General features: G+C 34.0%; 1 protein-coding gene across 1 annotated transcript in view; it reads left to right on the top strand.

The window, feature by feature from the left end:
* PlexB (plexin B) overlaps positions 1–22449 on the top strand; it is a 461345-nt gene that overhangs the window by 125515 nt on the left and 313381 nt on the right. The window contains 1 exon segment of the mRNA XM_081761825.1: positions 9770–9946. Coding sequence (XP_081617951.1) covers positions 9770–9946 — 177 coding nt within the window.

Below are 22449 nucleotides of genomic sequence, written 5' to 3'. Positions count from 1 at the left end.
AAGAGACAAGGCCATGGTGCCTTACTGAGCCCCTGTTCGGAACTTCCGCCGTCTTCAGTGACTTGCATTATAAACTGCTGCATTGAATCCTTTAATGAATGCAAAGTAACAAAACGTGCATTTCAAATATGCGCTCACTTCTAACTGAATAGTAATACAAAACTTCTGAGTGAAGTGAGTATTATTTTGGTCTGCTCCGGGGGGCACTGTCAGAGTTCCGGGAGGCAGTCTCCCCCAAAAAAGGTCTAGAAGAAACACTGTTGACAGTAACGACACCCCGCGGCACTCTGAACAACTTGCTGCTGCTTTACATGTAGTTAGTTTATCGATGTGTAGATGGCGGGGATGTGCTATCAGTTGTGGCGCCGTTGCGGTAAGACAAGAACTACTTGTGTAGCCGACGATGACAATGGTAGTGCTTGTTCGATTCAAGAGTAGATTCCTTCATCAGACTGTGTTTCCAAACATCAAATTTTTCGATTCCCCGTTAGAGTGCATAATTATGTTATTCTTTTTCAACATCCTGAGCGAATAGGGGAAATATTATATTAAGAATGAATTCCGGTATAGAAAGCCAGAAATAATGGCAATGAAAGCCGATGTGTTCGATTCATTATCAACTAAAAGGAATTATTTTGTTGACAGTCAATCTAAATAGTTTTGTATCCTTCCGACTGAACATTCGTCAGAACGCCACCGAGATTTTACAAGTTACAAACAGACTTTTAAAAATATAGATACGTATATACTGATTTTCATATATTTTTTTTTTCATTTTCTTCTGGCTAAATAGTGTTATCTTCGCTACGAGAGACGTGTGTTTATCTTTCATTAACAGTACATCAAGTTTTGCTATTAGTACATTGTAGGCTCATATCTCAAATATGGTGGATATCAGAAAGGAATAATCTACGTCTTTGGCGTGGGAGATCCGGGTTCGATTCCTGCCGGGAGCTCCTGTGGTTTGGATCCTACGTTAAGCTGTAAGTCCACCTATCATACAAGCATAGTCATGCTGCTGAAAAGGAGGCCTGACGCAAAATCAAATCAAATCAAGAAAAATATAATAAACTCGAAGCAAACACTTTTTCATTATTAAATCCATCGTTCATTTTTTAAAGTAGCATTACATTCCTCTTGTTTGAAACATAGACTTTTGAGAAGTCTGTTAACAGAGTAACATTAATTAAAAGTTATTACAATTACAAACAATGTGATTTTTAAAATTAACAATTCATATGTTATTCTCTTTTGTAATGCATAAATGGCATTGTAATTTAACTACAAGAGAGCCGAATAATCTTGAAGCTTGATTCAGAAGTAGTAAATTCAAATATTTGTCACGGGATATTCCAATCTATTGTTATTTGGAAGTCTTTCGGCATGATCGCACACTGATGGGCAATTTTGAAGATCGCCAAGATGTTTGCTTTTACTCTTTTGTGTACGAAGCGACCCCCATAGTTGGTGTGTTTGCTCTTGGCTCGTGATACGTGTTCTGCATTCTTTTCGAACTGGCTCGACGATCTTTATCGTTATTCTGCTTGCGGACTTGATCCCTTTGTTCTAATAACTCGTAATTAAGTGTCTGCATTGTCGGAGTTGTGGTCAGCACGCTAAAGATTCCTCTCTGGACGTGGCCATCGGCTCTTATTTCGAGCAGCGAGAACAGGACGTATCCCAAGGTCACTTGCAGCTCTTTTACGAGTTCTACGAACAACAGCTTCACACTAGTATAATATTAAAACTCCACGGTTAAATGATGAATATTCGTAATTTAATGGATAGGCAGGACATTTATTATCATTCATCTATGTCTTGTTTCGTAGTTTTCTAGTAGTTATAGTAATACGTATCAAATTTGATTAATTTGGATTCCTAGAAGTTTACCAAACTTGTACAATAATACCATGTGATTGCATCCAACTGGTTACATGAGTGTAATCCATATTAAACAAGCAGTTGAGTAAGTTGAGAGTGGCAAAATAAGTGCGCTCACCTTTAGTGCATCGAGTCCTGGGTTCGATTTCCGATGTTTGTTTGATTACCTAAATTTTCACTGTATGGTAGTTCCACTCTAAATTTTTTCACTTTATTTCAAAGGAATGTCGTCGTACTTAGTGGATTTTTTTTTAAAATTTCGTTCTCACTGTTTTCGTCTCCCCCAGGATTCGCCTCTGTGATCATTCTTGATATCTTGTAGGGCAGTGATAAATTTACCCTGATACATACACTGGTGATAATAGTTCTTAGCACTGTTTTACATTTTTTTTCAATCTCACAAACTGACAATATTGTGAGCGCGACTACTATAGTTAATCACAAATATATACTTAATCCGCTGACTTCATCTGATGGTATATTCTCTATCTATACTTCTGCTTGAAAACACGATGGGAGAACTCTGGTCAGAGTATTATAGATGGTGAAACTAATTATTTTGTGACTACTTCACTCATGAGAAAGAGTTTCACTGACAAAGAAGGAAACACGTTCTCCCTTGTCAATTGCTCGTTTTATAGTCTCGATGTGTATGGTGTATTTTTTTCCGAATAAATGCACTTTGCGTCCATCTGATGTATAGAACAGTGAACCCATGTATAACTATGTATAGTAATTAATTATGGACTTTTTTACTGTAGGACTGGTTTGCACAGTAAATCATTCTGCCGAAACTTAATTATATAGGGTGTTTGAAAATAACACCGACAACATTAAGAAGGTGATTCCTGACACTAAGATAAGACAAAAAGTATAGACCAACCTGGGTGCACAAATGCTTCCCTTCGGCGTAATAGGCTGCCGAAAACATAAAAAAAAGAACTTTAAAGGTCCATATGTCCAAAACTAAGGGACCTACCGTAGTCGTGTCAAGACTTCACTTAGGAACTAGTATGTGCCCTATTCAAATACCCATGTTTCGAAACCCTGCGGTACTTCCGCAACGATTTTTATATAGGTAGTTAGGGAGTACATCAAATTACATGTGCGTAACCGAACTCCCTCTATAAAAATTGTTGCGTGAGTACCTTAGGATTCTGAAACATGGAATTTTGGATAGGGCACATGTTAGTTCCTAAGTAAAGTCTTGACCAGACTACGATAGGTCCCATAGTTTTGGAGCTATGAATCTTCATATTTTCTTGTTTTCGACAGCCTGTAACTCCGAAGGAAATCATTTGTGCACCAAAGTTGGTATATACTTTTTGTTTTATCTTGGTATCAGGAAAAAATACCTCCCAAACGTTGTCGGTGTTGTTTTGAAACACCCTGTATATGGAGTGAGCGTAAGAAATAATTGCATATATATATCGGCACTCCCAATGTGTATTAGGATACGTAGTTAATTTCTAGGACGATATGGCACTTTATCTCCCATTTAGCATAAAATGGGCGTAACAAATTACTATATGAGTTCGTGTGCAAGTTTGGCAGTGAGAAAGCGTTAGTTTCTATTAACGTCTTCGTAATGTGTCTGTAATATTCCATTTGTCAGAGGATATTATTGTCGAACGTTAAGAGAAAGTGCAGACTTTTATACCATTATCATTCATTAATACGAATTTTCTTCCGTTGCTGTGTGTTCCTTTTTATTATTCTTTGCTCGCCCACATGCTTTATCACCTCTCCTTCTCTTTTTGTTCTCTGTTTTTTTTCTCCTTGCGCTGCTTTGCTCTCCTTCCCCCTTGCGCTGTTGGAGTTCCCCTTCCTGCGTGACTGTGTATATGATCGCGCTACCGCGCGCTCCTAATCCTCGATGCGGGAAGGCATTACTCTCGAAAAAAATCAATAATTGTAAGAGAATCGTGTTAAAAAGATGTCCAGCCAGTTCCTTGCTTCTCACTTGTTTGCTTTGTCTTCTCTGGTAAAGCGGTGAGCTCTTTGTTCCATTACGTAGCCTTTTTTATTGCTTAAAAGAAATGCAGTTTTTCCCCTTCTATATATACGCTTCACAATTCGGAAAAAACCTAGAAAGCCTCAGAAATACAAGTTCTAACAAAAGTATATATATATATATATATATATATAATTTGAATATGTTCTCGGAACAGACTGAAAATTGAAAGAAATTATATGAGCAGGATTTTTTTCTAAATTTAAGCCATAAAGATTATCGTCAACTGGAGCAACTTTACAAAGTCGGATTAAATTTCCACGGATTATGGAGATATTTTAGATAGCAGCATTTGATAACATGTTTGAATTTCGTATATATTCAACAGCATAAATCCATTATATATATATATATATATATATATATATATATATATAGTGGTAATTTAAAATTTGCCCCTACTGCACGGAACACTTCATATGCTCTCGGATCAAAGCAAATTACTGCAGCTTCTGTATTCCTTCAAAATTGTTGGTAAATAATCTCTGGCAAAAGCATCACGGGAAATATATATATATATATAGGGTATTGACATACATCGTTAAATCTCCGTTAAACGTTAAGATGTTAACGAATGCTAGCCATCCTGAATGCAATTTTCCTGGGTTTTCTTCATTCACATCAAGTAAATTCCGGGATGGTACATCATACAATGGTCTCAGGCCGTTTCCTTCCCAATTCTCCGGACAGTGGAGATCGCCGAGAGATGTCATCTCTCGTAAGTGATTGGCTAGCATGACCATAGATGCCGAAAGCCTAGAAATATAACTCCTAATCCTAATCCAATCATATATATATATATATATATATATATATATATATATATATATATATATATATATATATATATATATATATAAGTTTACATGCATCGGATATGGGCTATAGATAGCCACTGATAGTCACCGGTATCCGCTAACTTGTCAACGTATTGATTCCGTTAACGAACTCAGCCGATGAAATCGCTTTATCTATTACAAAAATAAATAAATAAGTAAAAATCGCATCCGTTCAAGATGTATCCGTGCGAAGTAACGGATGTACGTACTGAAAAGTCTCACTTCGTAATCCTAATAAAACCTGCTAAAGACAGTAAAAAAGGTGACGCAGTTCCATGTATTCCATATTCAGAAGATACAAAATAAATAAATAAATAAATAAATAAATACATAAATAAATAAACCTACATCTTGCAGCAAGGAAAGCTATTCATCCTTTTATTATAGGCAACCAACATTGATTTGCTGTTATGTGGGTTGCATGAAAACTAGGGAGTGTTATACATTTTAAACAGGATATGGATAGTAGCCACAAAAGTCGTCGTTACCCGTGAAAATATAACGAATTGATTCCATTAACGAACTCAGCCAAAACAAATGCTCTAGCTATATGTTGCAAAACACAGATTTCAGAAATTCGCTTTTATTTAAGAATTATTGTGTGGAGTAGCAGACGAACGGACTAACAATATAGTATAAGTCCCATTAGCGTGATCCTAATAAGTTTGCCAAGGGAGATACATATTTCTGCTGGTGACTGAAAATCTTACCTTGAATTTGGATCTTAGACTTTTTCTAGGACATTAAAATATATCCTTAAAACTAACTATACAAAAGTGCAGCGTTTGAAGCTTTTCAATCCGGCTCTTCAAGTTTACTTTAAATGGTACAATGTTGCCATATCCGAAAAATATATTCACGTTGTCTTAGTTACAAATATGCGGTTCATATTCTGTCATCTCAGCTTGGTAATGTTCGTCATCACACAGCTTGGTAATGTTCTGTCATCACATCCTAACATTTATCTCACAGGACCAGTCTAGTTTTCTAGAAGTGTGTCAGACATGTTATTGCTTTTCTGGCAAATTACTCATCTAAGTTTAATTATTCATAAATCGAGGTATTTCAAACATTTGGCACTGGTCACAAATGTAAAAGTGATAGGTACTTTACGGAACAACGAAATGTGGGTAGATGTAGTGTATTGATATAATAATTCAATTTGTATCGCTCATAAGAAATTCTGTTGGTGATAGATTTTGTCAACTACGATGAAGCATCTTTTCGAAAATCCTTGAATGTGTTTAGTTTGATTTGCTTTTTCATCCACCCAGCGAACCTTCATGCATGTAGAGTCTAGCATTTACGCTCTTTGGAACTGTTTTCCTTGCATATAGTATGTGTCTCATGGGCTCAAAATGGAAAGAAGTCGATCAGGAGTTTCCTCAACGAGACATCCCAGTGGATCAAGGAAAACAGCAGAAAGTGGTGGTTCTAGGATTTGAACTTGGAATCTCATGTTTGGAAATCTCTCTCTTTCTCTCTCCGCTCTTTCTCTTGCTGTTACGTACTAGCATATACAAACGTATGTGTGATACACTTGCGGTTTTGGTAATACTATTTACTACAATTTTGATTTTACATACATGTATTGTCGTATGTGTATATAGTTGGAAAGATGTGTAGTAACTTTAATGAACAGTTACTTCAAGTACTGTTTAATGAAACAAATAAATTTTAAAGAGCTGCGCCTTTTATTTTTAATGAAAGATTTTAAAGAAGAAACTGCTTGAGTAACAAACACTGGCGCAACAACCCTCAAAGAGCCTCGGCTTACCAGCTGGATTGTGCCTCTGATTTGGGGTAGTGGGTGGTCAGCACATACTTTCGCTCTTAATGCTAGTTACCTATAACGAGTTTCACTATTTCCTTCTTTCAAGTAGCAATGCCGACACCATCTGGTGATCGCGAACGGTTACGCATATTTCCTCTGACCAGACACGATACTGATTGAGTTCGCTGTCAGGAAAAAAAAAAAAAAAACAGGATTCCAATGTATTTTGGACGTAGTATAAGAAATGATTTGCCTTGTGGTTTAAAAAGATCACAGAAAAGATAGGAGAATTAGGAACAGATATGACACATGAGCATAGGCTATCTCTCCCCATAAATGTGTTCGTCACAAGTGATATTTCGTTCCGAAAAATGTGTCAGTTTCTATCGGAAGAGTTCCGTCCGTCTCTTCTTGAAAATGATGTCAGGTCTTGTCTCATGAGCAACCCTGTATGGGGGAATCATCTTGGAACTCGATTTACATTCCTCATCCTAGTTGTTGTGCAGTCCAACGAAGGAATAAAAATAAACAGAGAATGGATTGTAATAACATTTTAACTAACTGAATTAACATATACAATAATTAGCCATTGTAGTAATAAAGTGAACCCACGTGTGCAAACTTTCAGCAAATAATAATTCTGAACAGTTCTGTGTAACTTGCATGAAATTTAATCCCATAAGAATTTTAATTTTTACGACTCACTGTTATGTACTTTAGATTACTAGATAATTAATCAAAGTGAATGATTGGGAAAGTAATATTTTAGTGTTCTCCCATCGGGAATGGAACCCGTGAACACGTGCGCATAGTAGTTAAAAGGATTATCACTATATATATATATATATATATATATATATATATATATATATATATATATATATATATATATAATGTGATAATCCTTAGCTGAAATATCCATTCTTCGCATAGGAGCTGTATTTGGAAGTCAACGCATTTGGGAGTATCACCATTCATCTCAACGACCGCGAAAACTGTAGATTTGAAACTAATATCGGTAATTTTCGATGATTTTTACATTATCGATGTTTCAGTGACCTCTCCACCCGCAGATGAACCCCGGCTTGCATACAATGGTAGCTGAATTTGAAAGTAATCATTAACGGAAGTGTCACCATTGATCTCAGCGAAAACTATAGATTTGACACAAAGTTCGGTCATTTTGGATTAGTTTTACATGTCTCGGTATCCCCCCTGATGACTACCAGCCCGCAGCGGAATGGGGTGAATTTGAAAGTTGATGCGATCGGAATTTGACCATTGACCTTTGCAATCGAGAAGACTATGAATTCGACACTAATGTCGGTAATTTTCTACTACTTATGTCCCGGTAATGTCCCGGTCCCGGTCCCGGTAATGTCCCGGTAAACGCACCCCCCGAGAAACCCCTGGTTCAAAATTTGAAAAAGATAACGCTTCTTCTTGATCTGGGGCTTAGGCCAAGGTAACCGTGATAAAAATTTGGTAATCCTCGGTTCAGTCATCTGGTCCCCAAGCTGCACAAATAGACGAACTAGCTCCTTATTTTATTTATATTAGATTATATATACGCACAGTTATAGTTTAAAGTGATACGTACCATCTGCAGAATTGGCTTTATACGCCTGATCTATCCGAAGAAAGTTGTTTGTGTTGTTTTCTTCCAATCTACAATCATTCCTTTTCACAATTTAACGTAAAATGTGAAATAAATTTGTTGTAAAATATATCTATTTTGTATTTGCTGGTATCATTTCCCGGCAAACTCATAGTCTGATATTGAATCAAACTGAAGGTCCGTTCGACAATTGTAATTATAGTTTTTCTTTTTCTTTTTTTTCTTTAAAAAAAAGAAGATGGTATTTTATCTTTTCGGAAACTTCGGAGTGTAGTATGTGGGTGAAAGAAGATGAAGAAAATGTCAATACCATAAATACGTAGATTACATTGAATCGTGAGTTAGCATGCATATGACAGTCGAAGAAACTGAATCAATACAAAATCTATATAGAGAAAATGGGTTTGTTCCGGCAACATACAATATATATATATATATATATATATATATATATATATATATATATATATATATATATATATATATATATGGGTTGAAAATTCCATTTTTAGTTAGAAAGAAGCAGTGAAACATATGTGTATCAAGATATTTCGACTAATTATTATCTTTGTTTAAAGCCGTTTCTTTAAAATAGTAGGTTCAAAAAAGTAGCTTGCTAATTTACTCTTAAAAACATTTACTTTATAGTAAAGATTAAACTCCAACTTTTTTGTAAAAAAAAAATAATAAAGAGACCAGGTTTAGGAACGTTTTTTTTTTTTTTTTTTTTTTTTGCAATCAGAAAAACATAAGTAGGTCTAAATAATGTTCTTTTTTCCCTTTAAATTGTCTATTTTTCATTACTAACTAATAACATTTTAAGATATTAAATTAGTTCGATAATATTTACATTTAAAAAAAAAGAAAAAAAGAAATTAATAACAATATTCGAAGTTTGACTTTAGGTTTGCTTATACTAGGCTCTGTGAAACTGGCTTCCTGTCTTTTTGTTTGTCAGTTGCAGCCAATGAGTTAATAGCACCTGTTACGAAACGAGATTTCTAGACTGATTTGCTGTGCTGCCAAATATATCTGACTTCTCATACGTTTGCAAAAAATTCTTTGTTTTTTATTGGTTGATTGGTGGAAGTCACTTTCTTTGTTTTGTGAATGTATTATCTTACCTTTTCTACGTATATACAAATTCATGAAACTTATAGTGTTTATACGTCGTCTATAATATTGCAACGCTTGAAGCCCATTATTGAAGGACAAAGGTGTTAGAACCAATCAAGTATAGTACATCGTTAATCAGAAACATAATAATATTACTATCAGTATATAGATGTTATGTAGGTTCGAGACACATTTGTCTGAAATTATGCTGCATAAATAGTGTTCACTTGTTTTTATTATACTTCTTTACTCCAGCTAGCAGTTATAAAGCAAAATTCAGATTTATATACTTTTTTAAAAAAATAATTTTCTGTCCTTTTGATAGAAAGGCAACTTTTTACTTGACTAAACTAGAAAACTTAGAATTTAAATTAAAAACTAAAATATCCATTTATGTGATTTGTTCAGATTTATCTTGTCTTTGGTGAAAAGAGAAACGGCACTAAAAATAGATTAGCATATGTGTGACACATACATACAGATAATATTTCAAATATTGTTCATCTCTTATTTTTTTCTCCTTTCAGACGACCGGGAACATATTGAATTTTTGTGAAGCTGGCTTGAAAATTTCCGGAGTTACACCAATAAGTAACCAAGCAGCCATCCATTTTCCGAACACTTCCATTACGTCTGTTTCTATGGCAACAACGGAGCGACATACGGTGGCATTTTTGGGAACTAGCGAGGGTATTCTGAAGAAGGTAAGAATTGCCTCATGTTTTAAGTAATGTGATTTTCTACTGTTTCTCTCGTTCTTTATTTTCTGAATCTTTCTCTTATATAGCGATAGTGTAAAGTTAAAATAAATAAAAAAACATAATGAACATAATAAAGGTAATTTTGAAGCAAAGTAAAAGTTTCCGAGGTGCAAAAAGTTCAATGGACTAAGGTTAATAAGGGTTCAAGTAGTCGTTTTCAAGCAAAGCATATATTTCTAACATCATCAAGAATCAAAATATTCGTTAAGTAGCAACCCTTTTGCATAATTTTGTGAGGTATGCAGTACCTTGCATATTTCTGTTGAGTATGCCACACACTTCACCTAACCTCAAAATGTAGAAAATTAACGCTGAATGTTACATTCATTTATTTTATTTCCTCATTTTTTTTTTAAATTTACAGATGTAAATTAAATTTAAAATTAGCAACTGTTATTAAAATTGTTTGATCTCAGCTGGAGTTTATCAGGATGCTACTTGCACTTCTCTCAGTCGCGCATATTGTTGAATAGGTCATATGTCTCGTTTAATAAGCAACGATACGTAATTTCAAAAGAGAAGCCGTCTCCAGGTCCAATTACGTAATACCTTCTTTTAAAGACAGAACAGTATTTAGTTGAAGAAATTTAATCAAAACCATGTGGGAAAGTTTCTCTTTAGCTTATTTTGATAAATGTCTAGAATGTATATGAAGCATATGGCTGGCGAAGTTTGTTCGCCTTTTATCCACGCGAAGCGAGAGACTTCAAACGAATTAAGATGTAATGATGTGAGCCAAATTTTAAAAATAAATATTCAGGTTGAAGTGTCTTACAAGATACAATCAAATATTAATATTTTGTTAAGAAAAAGGCTTTCCAAGAATTAGAGGATAATTTGGTATGTTGGCGTTACTTCATCCTTACTTGCTGTACCTAATTGATTTCAGAAGGACACTTCCATATTATTTCCGTTTATTTTAGGTAAGAATATATATATAATACTTCTACGTATTATCATTTCTCTTGAACGCAATTGTACATTCGAATAATTACATTTCGTTTCATGTAGTAAAGAAAATATTAAAATTAAAAAAATTAGAAATTCCACAGAATACCTTATAAGACTATAGTACTTTCTTATGTTTAGTGTCAGTTTCCGGAAATTCGAATGATAGCGGGATAAATAATATTTCAAAGAAACTGAGCATTTTATTAGTAATTTCGAATGTATTTAGATTTTTATGAATACCAAAATATTTGTAGTTTCCTTTACTTTTCCGTTATTTAAAAAAAAAATGGAAAAGGAAGACAGCAAATTCACATAAACATCTTCCGAATAGGAAAAAAAAAATGAATCATTGATTTTGCAGATTTCTTTCCTTTTCTTTGCTTTTCTATTTTTTCGTGGGGAAACTCAAATGTATTTTCCCAGAACGAAAACTCGCCAGCATAATCTAATTTGTTGTTTATGTGTGGTAGGATTAGAGAGAAGACGAGCGGCGCATTTGTCATACCTGGCAGCTTCCAATGTAAAGGAAAAAGACACTCTAGAGGGCCAGGTTTAATGGATGTTACTCAAGACAGGTTTTCAAGGAATATCGTTTTCAATTAGAATTCTTTGCTTCGAACAAGGATGCTTCCAAAACAAAAACGAAAAAAATAATAAAAAAGAGAGAGAATTGAAAGGTGGGAAACTTAAAGAGATCGCGAAAAGAAGAAGAGAAAACAGTAATGAAATGGAAAGATTTTTTTTTTTCTTAAATAGTGGAACCTTCTAATGAAGTTTAGGAAGACTTTTAAAAACATTTACTATGGTTCCCTCCCGGCTTTAGCCTCGCGAAACTTGGTTTTCGTCAAATGCTTTCAGGTTGTAACAACCGCATCAAAGTGTGACGGCTCCGGGTTGAGAGGATGTAGGACCATGACGTCAAAAAAGAATGCCTTAGCAAAGATGATTTTCTTGCCTCTTCTATTTTTTAATGAATTTTTACGTTTATGTGTGTGTGGTGGGTGGATGGGTGCTGAGTACGTGCAGGCATCCATCATCCGAAATGCTGTTATTAAATGAGATTTTTCGTACGTTTATCTTCTTGTGTGCTTAGCATGGAAGAATGGCAAAAAGAATACACTTTTTTTTTTGTTTCTTGTATTGAATGGTTGCGTCTCCTAAGTTTGTACACCAACTAACATGGTGTTTCGTGAACTTTTCGCTTTGAAGATGATATAGCTCCTATTGATGAATGTAAATAAAATAATTATGATAATAATGTGAAGTTCAAAAACTGGCTAAAAGATACGCAGAATCCTAATAATTATATATAAAACTACATGAACTCACTCACTCACAAAAAATAAGAGGTTCATCTAGTTGACGTAGAAAGTTGAAATTTAGCATGATTGTAGGTTTTAGGTCTAACCCACAGGAAGATCACCCAAAGTGAATATATATATATATATATATATATATATATATATATATTCCCCATGTTATTTAAGTGGGCCTATTTTTGGACCTACAATTTCATGTTTTAGGCACTTGGAATTGAAATAAAAACGAGAAATTACGCATGTTTGTACGTTTTCGTTAGCGTTACATAAGTAAGTCACTAAAATTAAAAAAAAAATAATAATAATGAGTTTTGTGGGCAACTGAAAAATCTCCCCCTCTCTTAAAATGAGAATCCAACATCAGCAGACAATAAGTCGATACATTGCGAATGACAAAACAAAGGCTTCTGTAAAATAATAATAATAATAATAATAATAATAATAATAATAATAATAATAATAATAATAATAATAATAATAATAATAATAATAATAATAATAATAAATAAATAAATAAATTGCGAGTGATTAACCAGAGTATTAAGAAGCAAAGGCCGATACATATGAGATGCGTGGCCGTAGGCTGAGAGAACGCGGGGGGTCTGAGGGCCAAGCCCTCAGCTGGCCAAAGGATAGTCTTATATATAAAACAGAAAGAAGGGTTTGTTTGTCTCGTATACAAGTTCACATCATTGGCGTGAGATACCTCTACGTAACTGTAAGGAAGAGACAGTAGGCTGTATACAATTATTTGTACGCATCATAGAGGGAAAGGAGAGAACTCAACATTTATGCCAAAAATAGTGTATCTTAGAAACCTCTCACGTTAGGAAGATTAAACTCGATATATGAACTCCACATTAGAAATAATTTGACACGTACAAGGTGTTTGAAAATTTCACTTCTAAGGGCGAATTAAATATATTTGTGCACATTCAAATCGATGTTGTCTCTTTCATCATCACTGAAAAATAGCTAAACCGTTTGAAATGATTGTTTTTCAACATAATTACCTCTTGGATCGGGCTGTGTTTTTCTTTTATCATTTCACTTTGATTGAAACTTATGTCCTAAAGAGGAGAAAGAGGGATTCGAACATACCTTTCAGATATTTTTATTAATCTTATTTTACCCGAGGAACGACGAGTACTTCATCAAAATAATAATAATAATAATAATAATAATAATAATAATAATAATAATAATAATAATAATAATAATAATAATGCGTGTGTCTTTCATAAGATTTGTGCTTAGAAAATAGTCATCCGGAGCCATCAAATTTTGTAACAAATAGATATTCACCATATCTAACCGCATACGAAGTCTTTTTTTTTTATTAGTTTTCTGCTCCAGAGGAGCTGGCGGGGAGGTCAAAATGTATGCACGTTTCTGATTATTTCTAAGAATGCCTGGCACATATGCAACCAACTTTGCACAACCCCAACGTATGCAACCAACATTGCATAACCCCGACATATGCAACCAACATTAAACCTTTATTATGTGGGATTATATAACATCAGAAGATAGATATCCGGACAATGGAATGGTTGTAGGGATTTTCACTTAACGACATCCTCTTCCTCTCTTTTTATCCAGGTTCTGAATTAGAACCCGGCAACAACTTGTATTTACAGCTAGCTTATAATTACCCCCTATGCAAATACAGAGAGGAGATATATCTTGTTATCAGCTGGATGGAACTCCTCCATCAATCAACTCGATTTCTATCTTTTAACCCTCTACATTCTTGTCAAAATTGATGATGATTCATCAAATACTTCTTGATATTTCTTGGGATTAGTTGTAACCACCTGTGTTGAGTTAAAAGTGTGCCTTTTACATTTTTAAGTATAAAAAGTAAGAATATTGGAAGAAATATTCGAATGTTCCAAATTAAATGGTTAGCACATTGAATGGAAATTGATTTCTGAGCATCATGGTAGAAGGTATGACAAAACTATTACAAGAGAGGCAGAGAGAGAAGGCAACAATAATTAATCCAGTATTAAAGGGTATAACTCGTTCACAATGTAAAAAAAGAAAAAAATGCGTGAGGGCCATATTACGTGGAAGCAAGTGACTAGACAGTGATTACCTATTACTTTTGAATATGATTATGGCTACAGACCAAGACTATATTAGGCACATAAGTTAAGGGAATATGCACAACAGTCGGTCAATAATCTGTGAAGTGTTAGGTTGAAAGTGCGGAAACACGTGATTAAGGTTGATTACAAAGCAGTAGTTGACACTGTCTCGTCTCGAAATAGTTCATGAAAGTGGTGACTCGACTTTGAAAGTACAATGTATATTTATTCCTGATGGAAGAGTTCCTGTCATTATCCAAGAAATCACAGTGAGGTGTAAGGTCTGGAAATTGCTGCTACATCTATAGATACGAGGCTTAAAACATTGAACATAAATGTTATGTTTTCAAAGTGTGGTATTTTCTTTAGATAAAATTTTACTTGTAGTAGTTAATTTCTCATTGAAACCAATCAGTGTAAAGGATTTCTGTTAGAGTTTACTTCTGACCGGGACTGTACGATTAATTCAATCGCTATAATATGAAAACAACACATTTCCCCCTTCTTATCTTCCGTTATTAGTGAAATTTTGACATGAGCGATCACTTAGTGATATTTTTATATAAGTGAAGCAAAAATCACGTCAGAAGTTCGCGATAAATATTATATTCCAAATCAGTTTGTGTTGCTGTTGGATTCCTGGATGATTATATTTCGTGTTACGGTTTCAAGTTCGAATCGAAAGTGTTTGTATGCAAATAGGCGGGAGAAAAGGTAGAACTAGAAATCCCTATGGGAGTGCTCTAACTGACGTGACTTGTTCATTGGAAAAGACAAACAAGACCATGATTTCTGGAATTGCACTAGTGTTTCGTAAGGGAAGCACTCTCTCTGGTTTTTAGTGCAATAGATTGTATCATTTGCACGTATGGATAATATGCGTGTTTCTAAAACGAGACCAGAATCAGACTTTAAAAACCACACACTAGTTAATATTGGATTCAAATTGTATTGACATGGAGTCATAAATAAGTGCAAAAACACTCACGTCACAGAATAACTAAAAGTTTGTGATAATATTGATGAAACAGAATAAGATGCCGAAGTCAATGAAGCTTTTATATGTGCATATTTAATAAGGTCAGAAATATCCAGATAAAAGTAAAGAATAACGGATAACATGCATTATCCAGATAACAAGTACAACTTGAATTACTGATACAATCAGGATGTTATATGTTATCCCATTCCGTATCTGAATAAGATATTCGAATTCAACCATCTTTACCGGCAACCCAAATTACTGCTTTTTTATTTTTTTTAATTTCCGAAAAGGGATAAGTTTGTTTGGGGTTTAATATCCATTGTCAGCATGTGACAAGTTCAGTTATTGGTTAACGTGGGACCTCTCCTCCGGGAATCGGACTCTGGTGTCCTGCATTGATAGCCAAGAACGCTAATCATTTCATTAATTTCAAGAGAACTCGGGATGAATGACAAAAGTGCTATTATATGCACAAACATTTTTTTCCCCAGGGTATTGTTTTCTTGCCAGCAAGTATGCATAGAATATAACCGTAAAATGTCTTTCTACATAATTAGGTTAAATTTGGTTTTAGATGTATTTAAAGAAACATTTATAGTAGTTCAAGTTAGTTCTTAAACTTTTTTAGAATCTTTCCCGCTGATTTTGTGGTTAATGCGCACATTTGGTACACGGAGTCCTGGGTTAGTTTCCCGGTATAAGAGGGAGAGACTTAATATTTGGACGTATTTCGGTGGTTCGGAACTACAGATCCATGCCTTACATAGTCTCAGTGCTGAAGAAGAAAGACAAACTCAAGACAACCAACTAAGTAACCTTCTTTATCGACAGAATTTTGTTGTCATGAGTAAGCAGTTATAATAATAAAATATTACGAAAGTGTAATAATCATTGCTTGCTGAAAAAGTTTTGTGACATACTCTTCTTTCCCATGTCTTAATTTATATATATCGACAGAGGTAATTTTATTCATCAAAAGAACTAATGTGTCCATTTTCATTTCTCAAATTACATTCTTCCTTTCGATCCTTTCAAACCTACATTTCTATGTTGTTTTGTACATGTGTTTGTGTGTTATTACTGAAGTGCGTTTATATTGAGGCTGCCTATGTAAACATGCACGTATTATGTGAAATGACAGCCCGAGTAGCTTTTTGTGTATAAGTGTGTGTATGAGAGGTAGTATTTGTATTAGTTCAGGTGTTCTTCTGTGGGTGTTGTTGATGCAGAAATCCTTTTGAATGGAACCAATTACAAATTAATTTCTGCGTTATTCCTCAGTGGAGGTATGTTTGAATGCTAGTACTTGGAACATTTTCATTTTCTTTTCGCCTTCAATCTCCTCGACAAGTAGAGTTTGAAATCCATTATATATATATATCAACATGTAAATGGAGAGTAAACATATCTGTCTTTTAACAAGAAGTTCAGAAGAACCATCTATGTTGTAAAACTGTCACTTGTGTATCTGCAATATCCCAGAACATTGGCAGCAAACACTTTGACAGCTCCTTATAGATATCGCGTCAAAAACGGTTAGATTCTTACCTTTTTGTCTCTTTTTTTCTTTTGCATACCTATGCAGTATCTCTTTGAGCTGTTCATTGGAAAACGAAATGAAATCATTTGTTTTACGTTCCACAGTTATTCGGATTATAGAAAAGGAGACGATTATGGTGAGAAATGAAGGAAATGGTAGAATGAAGAAACTGGGAGGAAATGGGAGAATCCCGAGTAAACCCACGCACACAGTGTTTGTCCATCACAAAGCTCACTTGGCGCGAACTGGGATCAAACCATCAACCCCATGCACCACAGTCGAATGCTCTACCAGTGGGGCGCAGAGCAAAGAAACCCACAAGTAGTGACCCAATCACAGCATTGTCAGATATCTTTGATTCTCCGTGTTTTCCTTAATTTTTAGAACTTAAGCATTAAGATTTTCAAAACAAGATTAAATTTTTGAGATAAATTATAAAATGTATGTGAGTAAGTTGTGTTGAACTATAATGCAAACTAAAAAATGTTCGTTACGTTGTTGTTGAAGCTAATTAAACGTGTCAGGTCGTTTATTTTTACTCCAATTTACATTCAAAAAACTAAATACAAGTCTACAAAAATAAAGGATTATTCCCATAATACAATGACCTTCTAGGAAAGGAAACACAGTTATCATCTTCCTCTCGTGTACACTGCAGATAAAAGCAAGAAGGTTTCAGACTTTGCAGAAAAAGAAAGAGTGAAAAAAAAGTTGAAACTCATTGAATTATTAATAGTGTGCTGATGAAGGACTGTAATAGGGATCAATATATCGAATAGATAGTCATATGTGTTGAAATGACGTAATTTTCTATATCCACAGATGTCAGTATTAGTACTAAACAGAGTGCATTATGGGCCATCTTTTGTTATGGCAACTTGGCATTATTGTCTAGATCGGTAATCAACAACTGAAGTTACAAGTAATTGTAATCGTGCAATTTTAGTCCACTTTTTTTTTTTTTTTTTTTTTTTTTTTTTTTTTTAATAACAAACTTTGAATCTCAATGGTGAAGAAAGGTTTGAGACAAAAGAAACGCATAAAGACATCGAAAATACACCAGGGGACTCAGCTTTGTAAGTTTCATTTTTTGTGAAGTTGATATCTAAGTTTCAGCATGGTCGTGAGAGCTTGGAAGATAGCTCACGAAGTGAACGACCAAAATCGCAGCATACAGTACATTAATGAAAAGTTGCACAATACGTTATTGCAGGGTAACCGATTAAAATGAATGATATTTCAGTGGCACTAAGAGATTCAGATGAACAGCTGTTTTACATTTTAGTCCAAAAATTATACAACGAAGTAACTGTTTCGAATACGGGTGGTGCGATTGTTCACCAAGAATAAAAAATGATAATGCTTATCTCCAAATATAACTCAGCTCGTTTGAAAAAAAAAAATTGATTCTATGCATCGATTCATAAAAATGATGAAACATGAGTAATTTACTAAATTCTTGAAAATAAATAGAAGTCAAATTGATGGAAACATCTTGATTCCACTCCCAAAGGATACCATGCGTGTAAAATCTGCTGGGAAGATCTAATGATGGCTTCATTTTTTTTATTTTTGGATGGGAGAGGGTGCAGAGGGGGAAATACGAAATGTATTATTTTTATTGACTATCTTTCACCTAGTGCAACCATCACCACTGAATATTAGACAACATTTTGGAACCAGGGAAAAAGACCAAAGAAAGATTGGGTTTATCAAAAAAGAATCTCACCTTGTATCACGACAGTGCTTGTTCTTACATTGACGTTGTTGTAGTGGCAAAAATAGATGAGTTGAGATATGGTTTCTGCCACATCCATCTTATTCATCAAATTTGACTCCATCATATTTCCCTTTTGACAAAACTGAAAAAGTACAGTGATTGCCTTTGATTTTCTTTAGAACGGAGAGCTAAAATTGGCGAATATTCGCATAAATACTTAGCATAATCGCGATGGCGTAAATACTTAGCACAACCAAGTATAATAATAGCAGGATACCGTACTATATTGTAACATAAATAAGATTTGCAAGAGGTAAAATCAATGTTTTGTTACGTCATTCGGAGATATTTTGAAATGATCCTCGTGCAGTATCACCATCTGTGTTCTTGTTGGTTATAAGAGGAAAAATGTGTAAGGGACATTGTGTGTCTATTAAAACCTCAATATTTTATCTTCAAAATGCATCCCATTCACTATTTCAGTATAGTAAGTAGATACAATCTAACACGTTTCTCAAGCATGTTAAGACTTTGTGACTGAAATATAGTCATACATGTAGGCTTTCACAACGAAAATGAAGAAAATCAGCAACAATCCTACAAGTACGATTTTAACTCCCAGATGTTGTGAAACGTTGTAGCATTGATTGATTGATTGATTTTGAGTTTAACGTCCCGTTTAGCAGCGAGGCTATATGAGACGTGGATCTACTGATTAACGTGGAATCCGAACCACTTGAGCTCCCACCGGGAATCGAACCCGGGTCTCCCACGCCAAAGGTGCGTATGCTACCCGCTTAGCCACGAAGGAGTTCATTGTAGCATTGGGAAGTGCTAATGTCATAAAATAAAAATAAGTCTTTAATTTTGACGTCTGACTGGTATGAACTTTAAGCTAAAGACACGAACGGTAAATTAAAGTGAAGGAGTGCAAAATAATTGGTGGTGAACGCTCTATCACTAAACAACCATTTTCCTAACCTCCTATCTGCTGGTATAACACAGCATAAAAGAAAGTGAACTACTTTTTTTTTTTTTTTGTAAATCAACCAACTTACAAAGATCAAATTTGCTATCACACACACACACAAATATATATATATATATATATATATATATATATATATATATATATATATATATATATATATATATATATATATATATATATCGGATGTTCCAAAAAGTGGGCCCACGGACAACATGGCGCTCTTCTACAGTTCAAAATAAAGCGAAAATGCTATATACCGGTATGCTCTCCTAGACCTCCTTCAGCCGCTATGAGGAATAAAAAATTTCACTATGTGGTAACGCCATACATTAACTTGGAAGCATTTGGATTAGTTTACGAATTCATCAAACCCCGTTACATTGATGATTGTTACGGTAATAGGTGGCGCTAGTATCGACATCTATCGACATCAATGCAAAGGATAGGTGTAACTGTTTAATGGATTAGTAAGTCTATGATTCTTTATATGTGATGATGTCACTTTCTCGCTTTATTTTCACCTATTTATTAGTGCTCTATGGTCCGTGGACTCTTTTTGAACACCCAATATGTCTTTTTTTTTTATAACTTTAATTAATTATTTAATTAATTAACTGCAAATAAGTTTTGTTGTCATAACTTCAGTGAGTGTGTATCCAGAACATGGTCAAGATTTCTTATTGCGTAGATCTTATGATCTTAACGTTTAAAAATTCGCATAATACTTTAAAAAAATCAATTTCGTCCGTTGCTTACTGTTATTACTGCATCATTGTATTTTATTTCTTTTCTTTTCATTTCTTTTTTGAAGTTCCTTGCTTAATTCTTTTGTCTTTATGTAGTTATTGTTGAATAAATATGTTTATGTATGATGTATATAAATACTTCAAATATCATACCTATCTCTTTCTCTTTTTTTACCCGACTGTAGTTTATTATTATTATTATTATTATTATTATTATTATTATTATTATTATTATTATTATTATTATTATTATTATTATTATTATTATTATTATTATTATTATTATTATTGTTATTGTTATTGTTATTATTATTTCTACTTTTTGGAGAATCGAGTCATTGTTCATAACAAATGATGTCGTAATGAACATAATTGACAAAAAACTAGTCGCCTTTTATAAAATATAGGTAGCTAACGAAGAACAAAGTCGCTCCGAAGAGCTATTGTTTAATTCAAATACCGACCTTAACTAAGTTACATCCATGAAGCATTTTTATTTATTTCTTTAATTTTTTTTTTAACTTTCTAGTTCAAAGAATTTGCTGCCGCTCACATCAAACGACCTTTAAATGCTGTAATGATTCACTAAATTGCTGTAGTTGGGCGCAACTATAATTTGAGTCAAATAAGAATAGGGGCATACATATTTTATTTTTATTTTTGTGTATCTATTTTTTTTAATCTTGTGACTTTAAAAGGCGTATATTACATACATTTGCAACCAATTTGTTGTTCTTGTTCATTGTCTTTTCAAAAAGAAAATTGAGAACCTGTGAGAGGAATAAAAGCTTATTTCACGATCCATGAAAGCCAGGTTTATGCACAGGAATGTATTTTGTGCTTGCACATTATTCTTATAGTGCATCGACAACGAGGCGGCTATTCTACTACTTTCAAAAGTAAAAATTTTCTGCTGAGTGCATCTTTTCTTACTTGTTTTATAGTGCAAACCAGCAACAGGAAACTCTAAAGTAGCATTAAAGCTGTGAAGTTGCATACGTAGATTTGTTTTGTTCAGATTGGTGCATTTCAGATCTTTTAAACAGAGACTGCTGTGAAAATTTCTTAAGAGTCTTCATCCCGGCGAAATTAAAATACCGCTAATTTTACAGTAATTATGTGATATCTTCAAATAGATAAAAGATAAGTGAAATATGGAACAAGAGCGCCCTAGACAATATTATTTTGCGTGAGGTACCGTTATCACAAGTCACCAAGTGGATTTCCGTTTCCAGCTGTTTAGAAACGCGAAAATAAATTCCGATTTTCAAAATGGCTCGAAATCGAAAGCAGATAAGTGAGTCGTGATAACGGTTTATCATGTAAAATAATAGTGTCTAGGGCGCTCTTGTTCCACATTTCGATTATCTTTTATCTATTTGAAGATATCACATAATTACTGTAATATTAGCGGTATTTTAATTTCACCGGGATGAAGACTCTTAAAATACCGAGGCATTTTGTATTATATATATATATATATATATATATATATATATATTCAACGGTGTCAATATATCTACTTCATCCGCCAGAAGATGTGTGCAAACAATCTGTTAATATTTAGCACTAACTTACTTGGAAACTTTCGTAGAATATACTCTATTGTAGTACTGTTGTGTAAAACACTTGTTCAGTCAGCATAGTTCCCAGAACTCCCTAGTGAGTGCATAAATATTGCGCTTTTTCTTAGGCGCTGGAGACCTAGATGCGATTCCTGGTGGCAATTTATATTTCAGATCGCATGCTAAGCTCTGGGATTACGTCTGTGTAATACGATATTCAAATTGTGAAAAAAGTACATAAAATTAAGTAAAATAATGTTAACTTTTTGTACTTATAGCATGAATATTTTCCTTTCTTTTTTTATTTTAAGAAAGGTGTGCTGAAAGAAATATGACACATGATTCTTCAATAAAATGTCTCCTCCCCCCTCATAAGCCTTTTGCCTTCTCTCTCATTACACTCACGAATACGCGTATGCATGTGTACACGGCGGACGGTTACATGACGACCTTAAAACCACAACCTAACGTGAATAAAACAAATTTTTGACACATGTGTGCATTTTCTGCGCAACTGACGTCTACCGCCGTCGAAG

Source organism: Thermobia domestica, chromosome 6 (genome assembly GCF_964235325.1).
Source record: "Thermobia domestica chromosome 6, izTheDome1.hap1.1, whole genome shotgun sequence".
NCBI classification, from domain to species: Eukaryota; Metazoa; Arthropoda; class Insecta; order Zygentoma; family Lepismatidae; genus Thermobia; species Thermobia domestica.
This window is presented reverse-complemented; position numbering and strand designations above follow the sequence as displayed.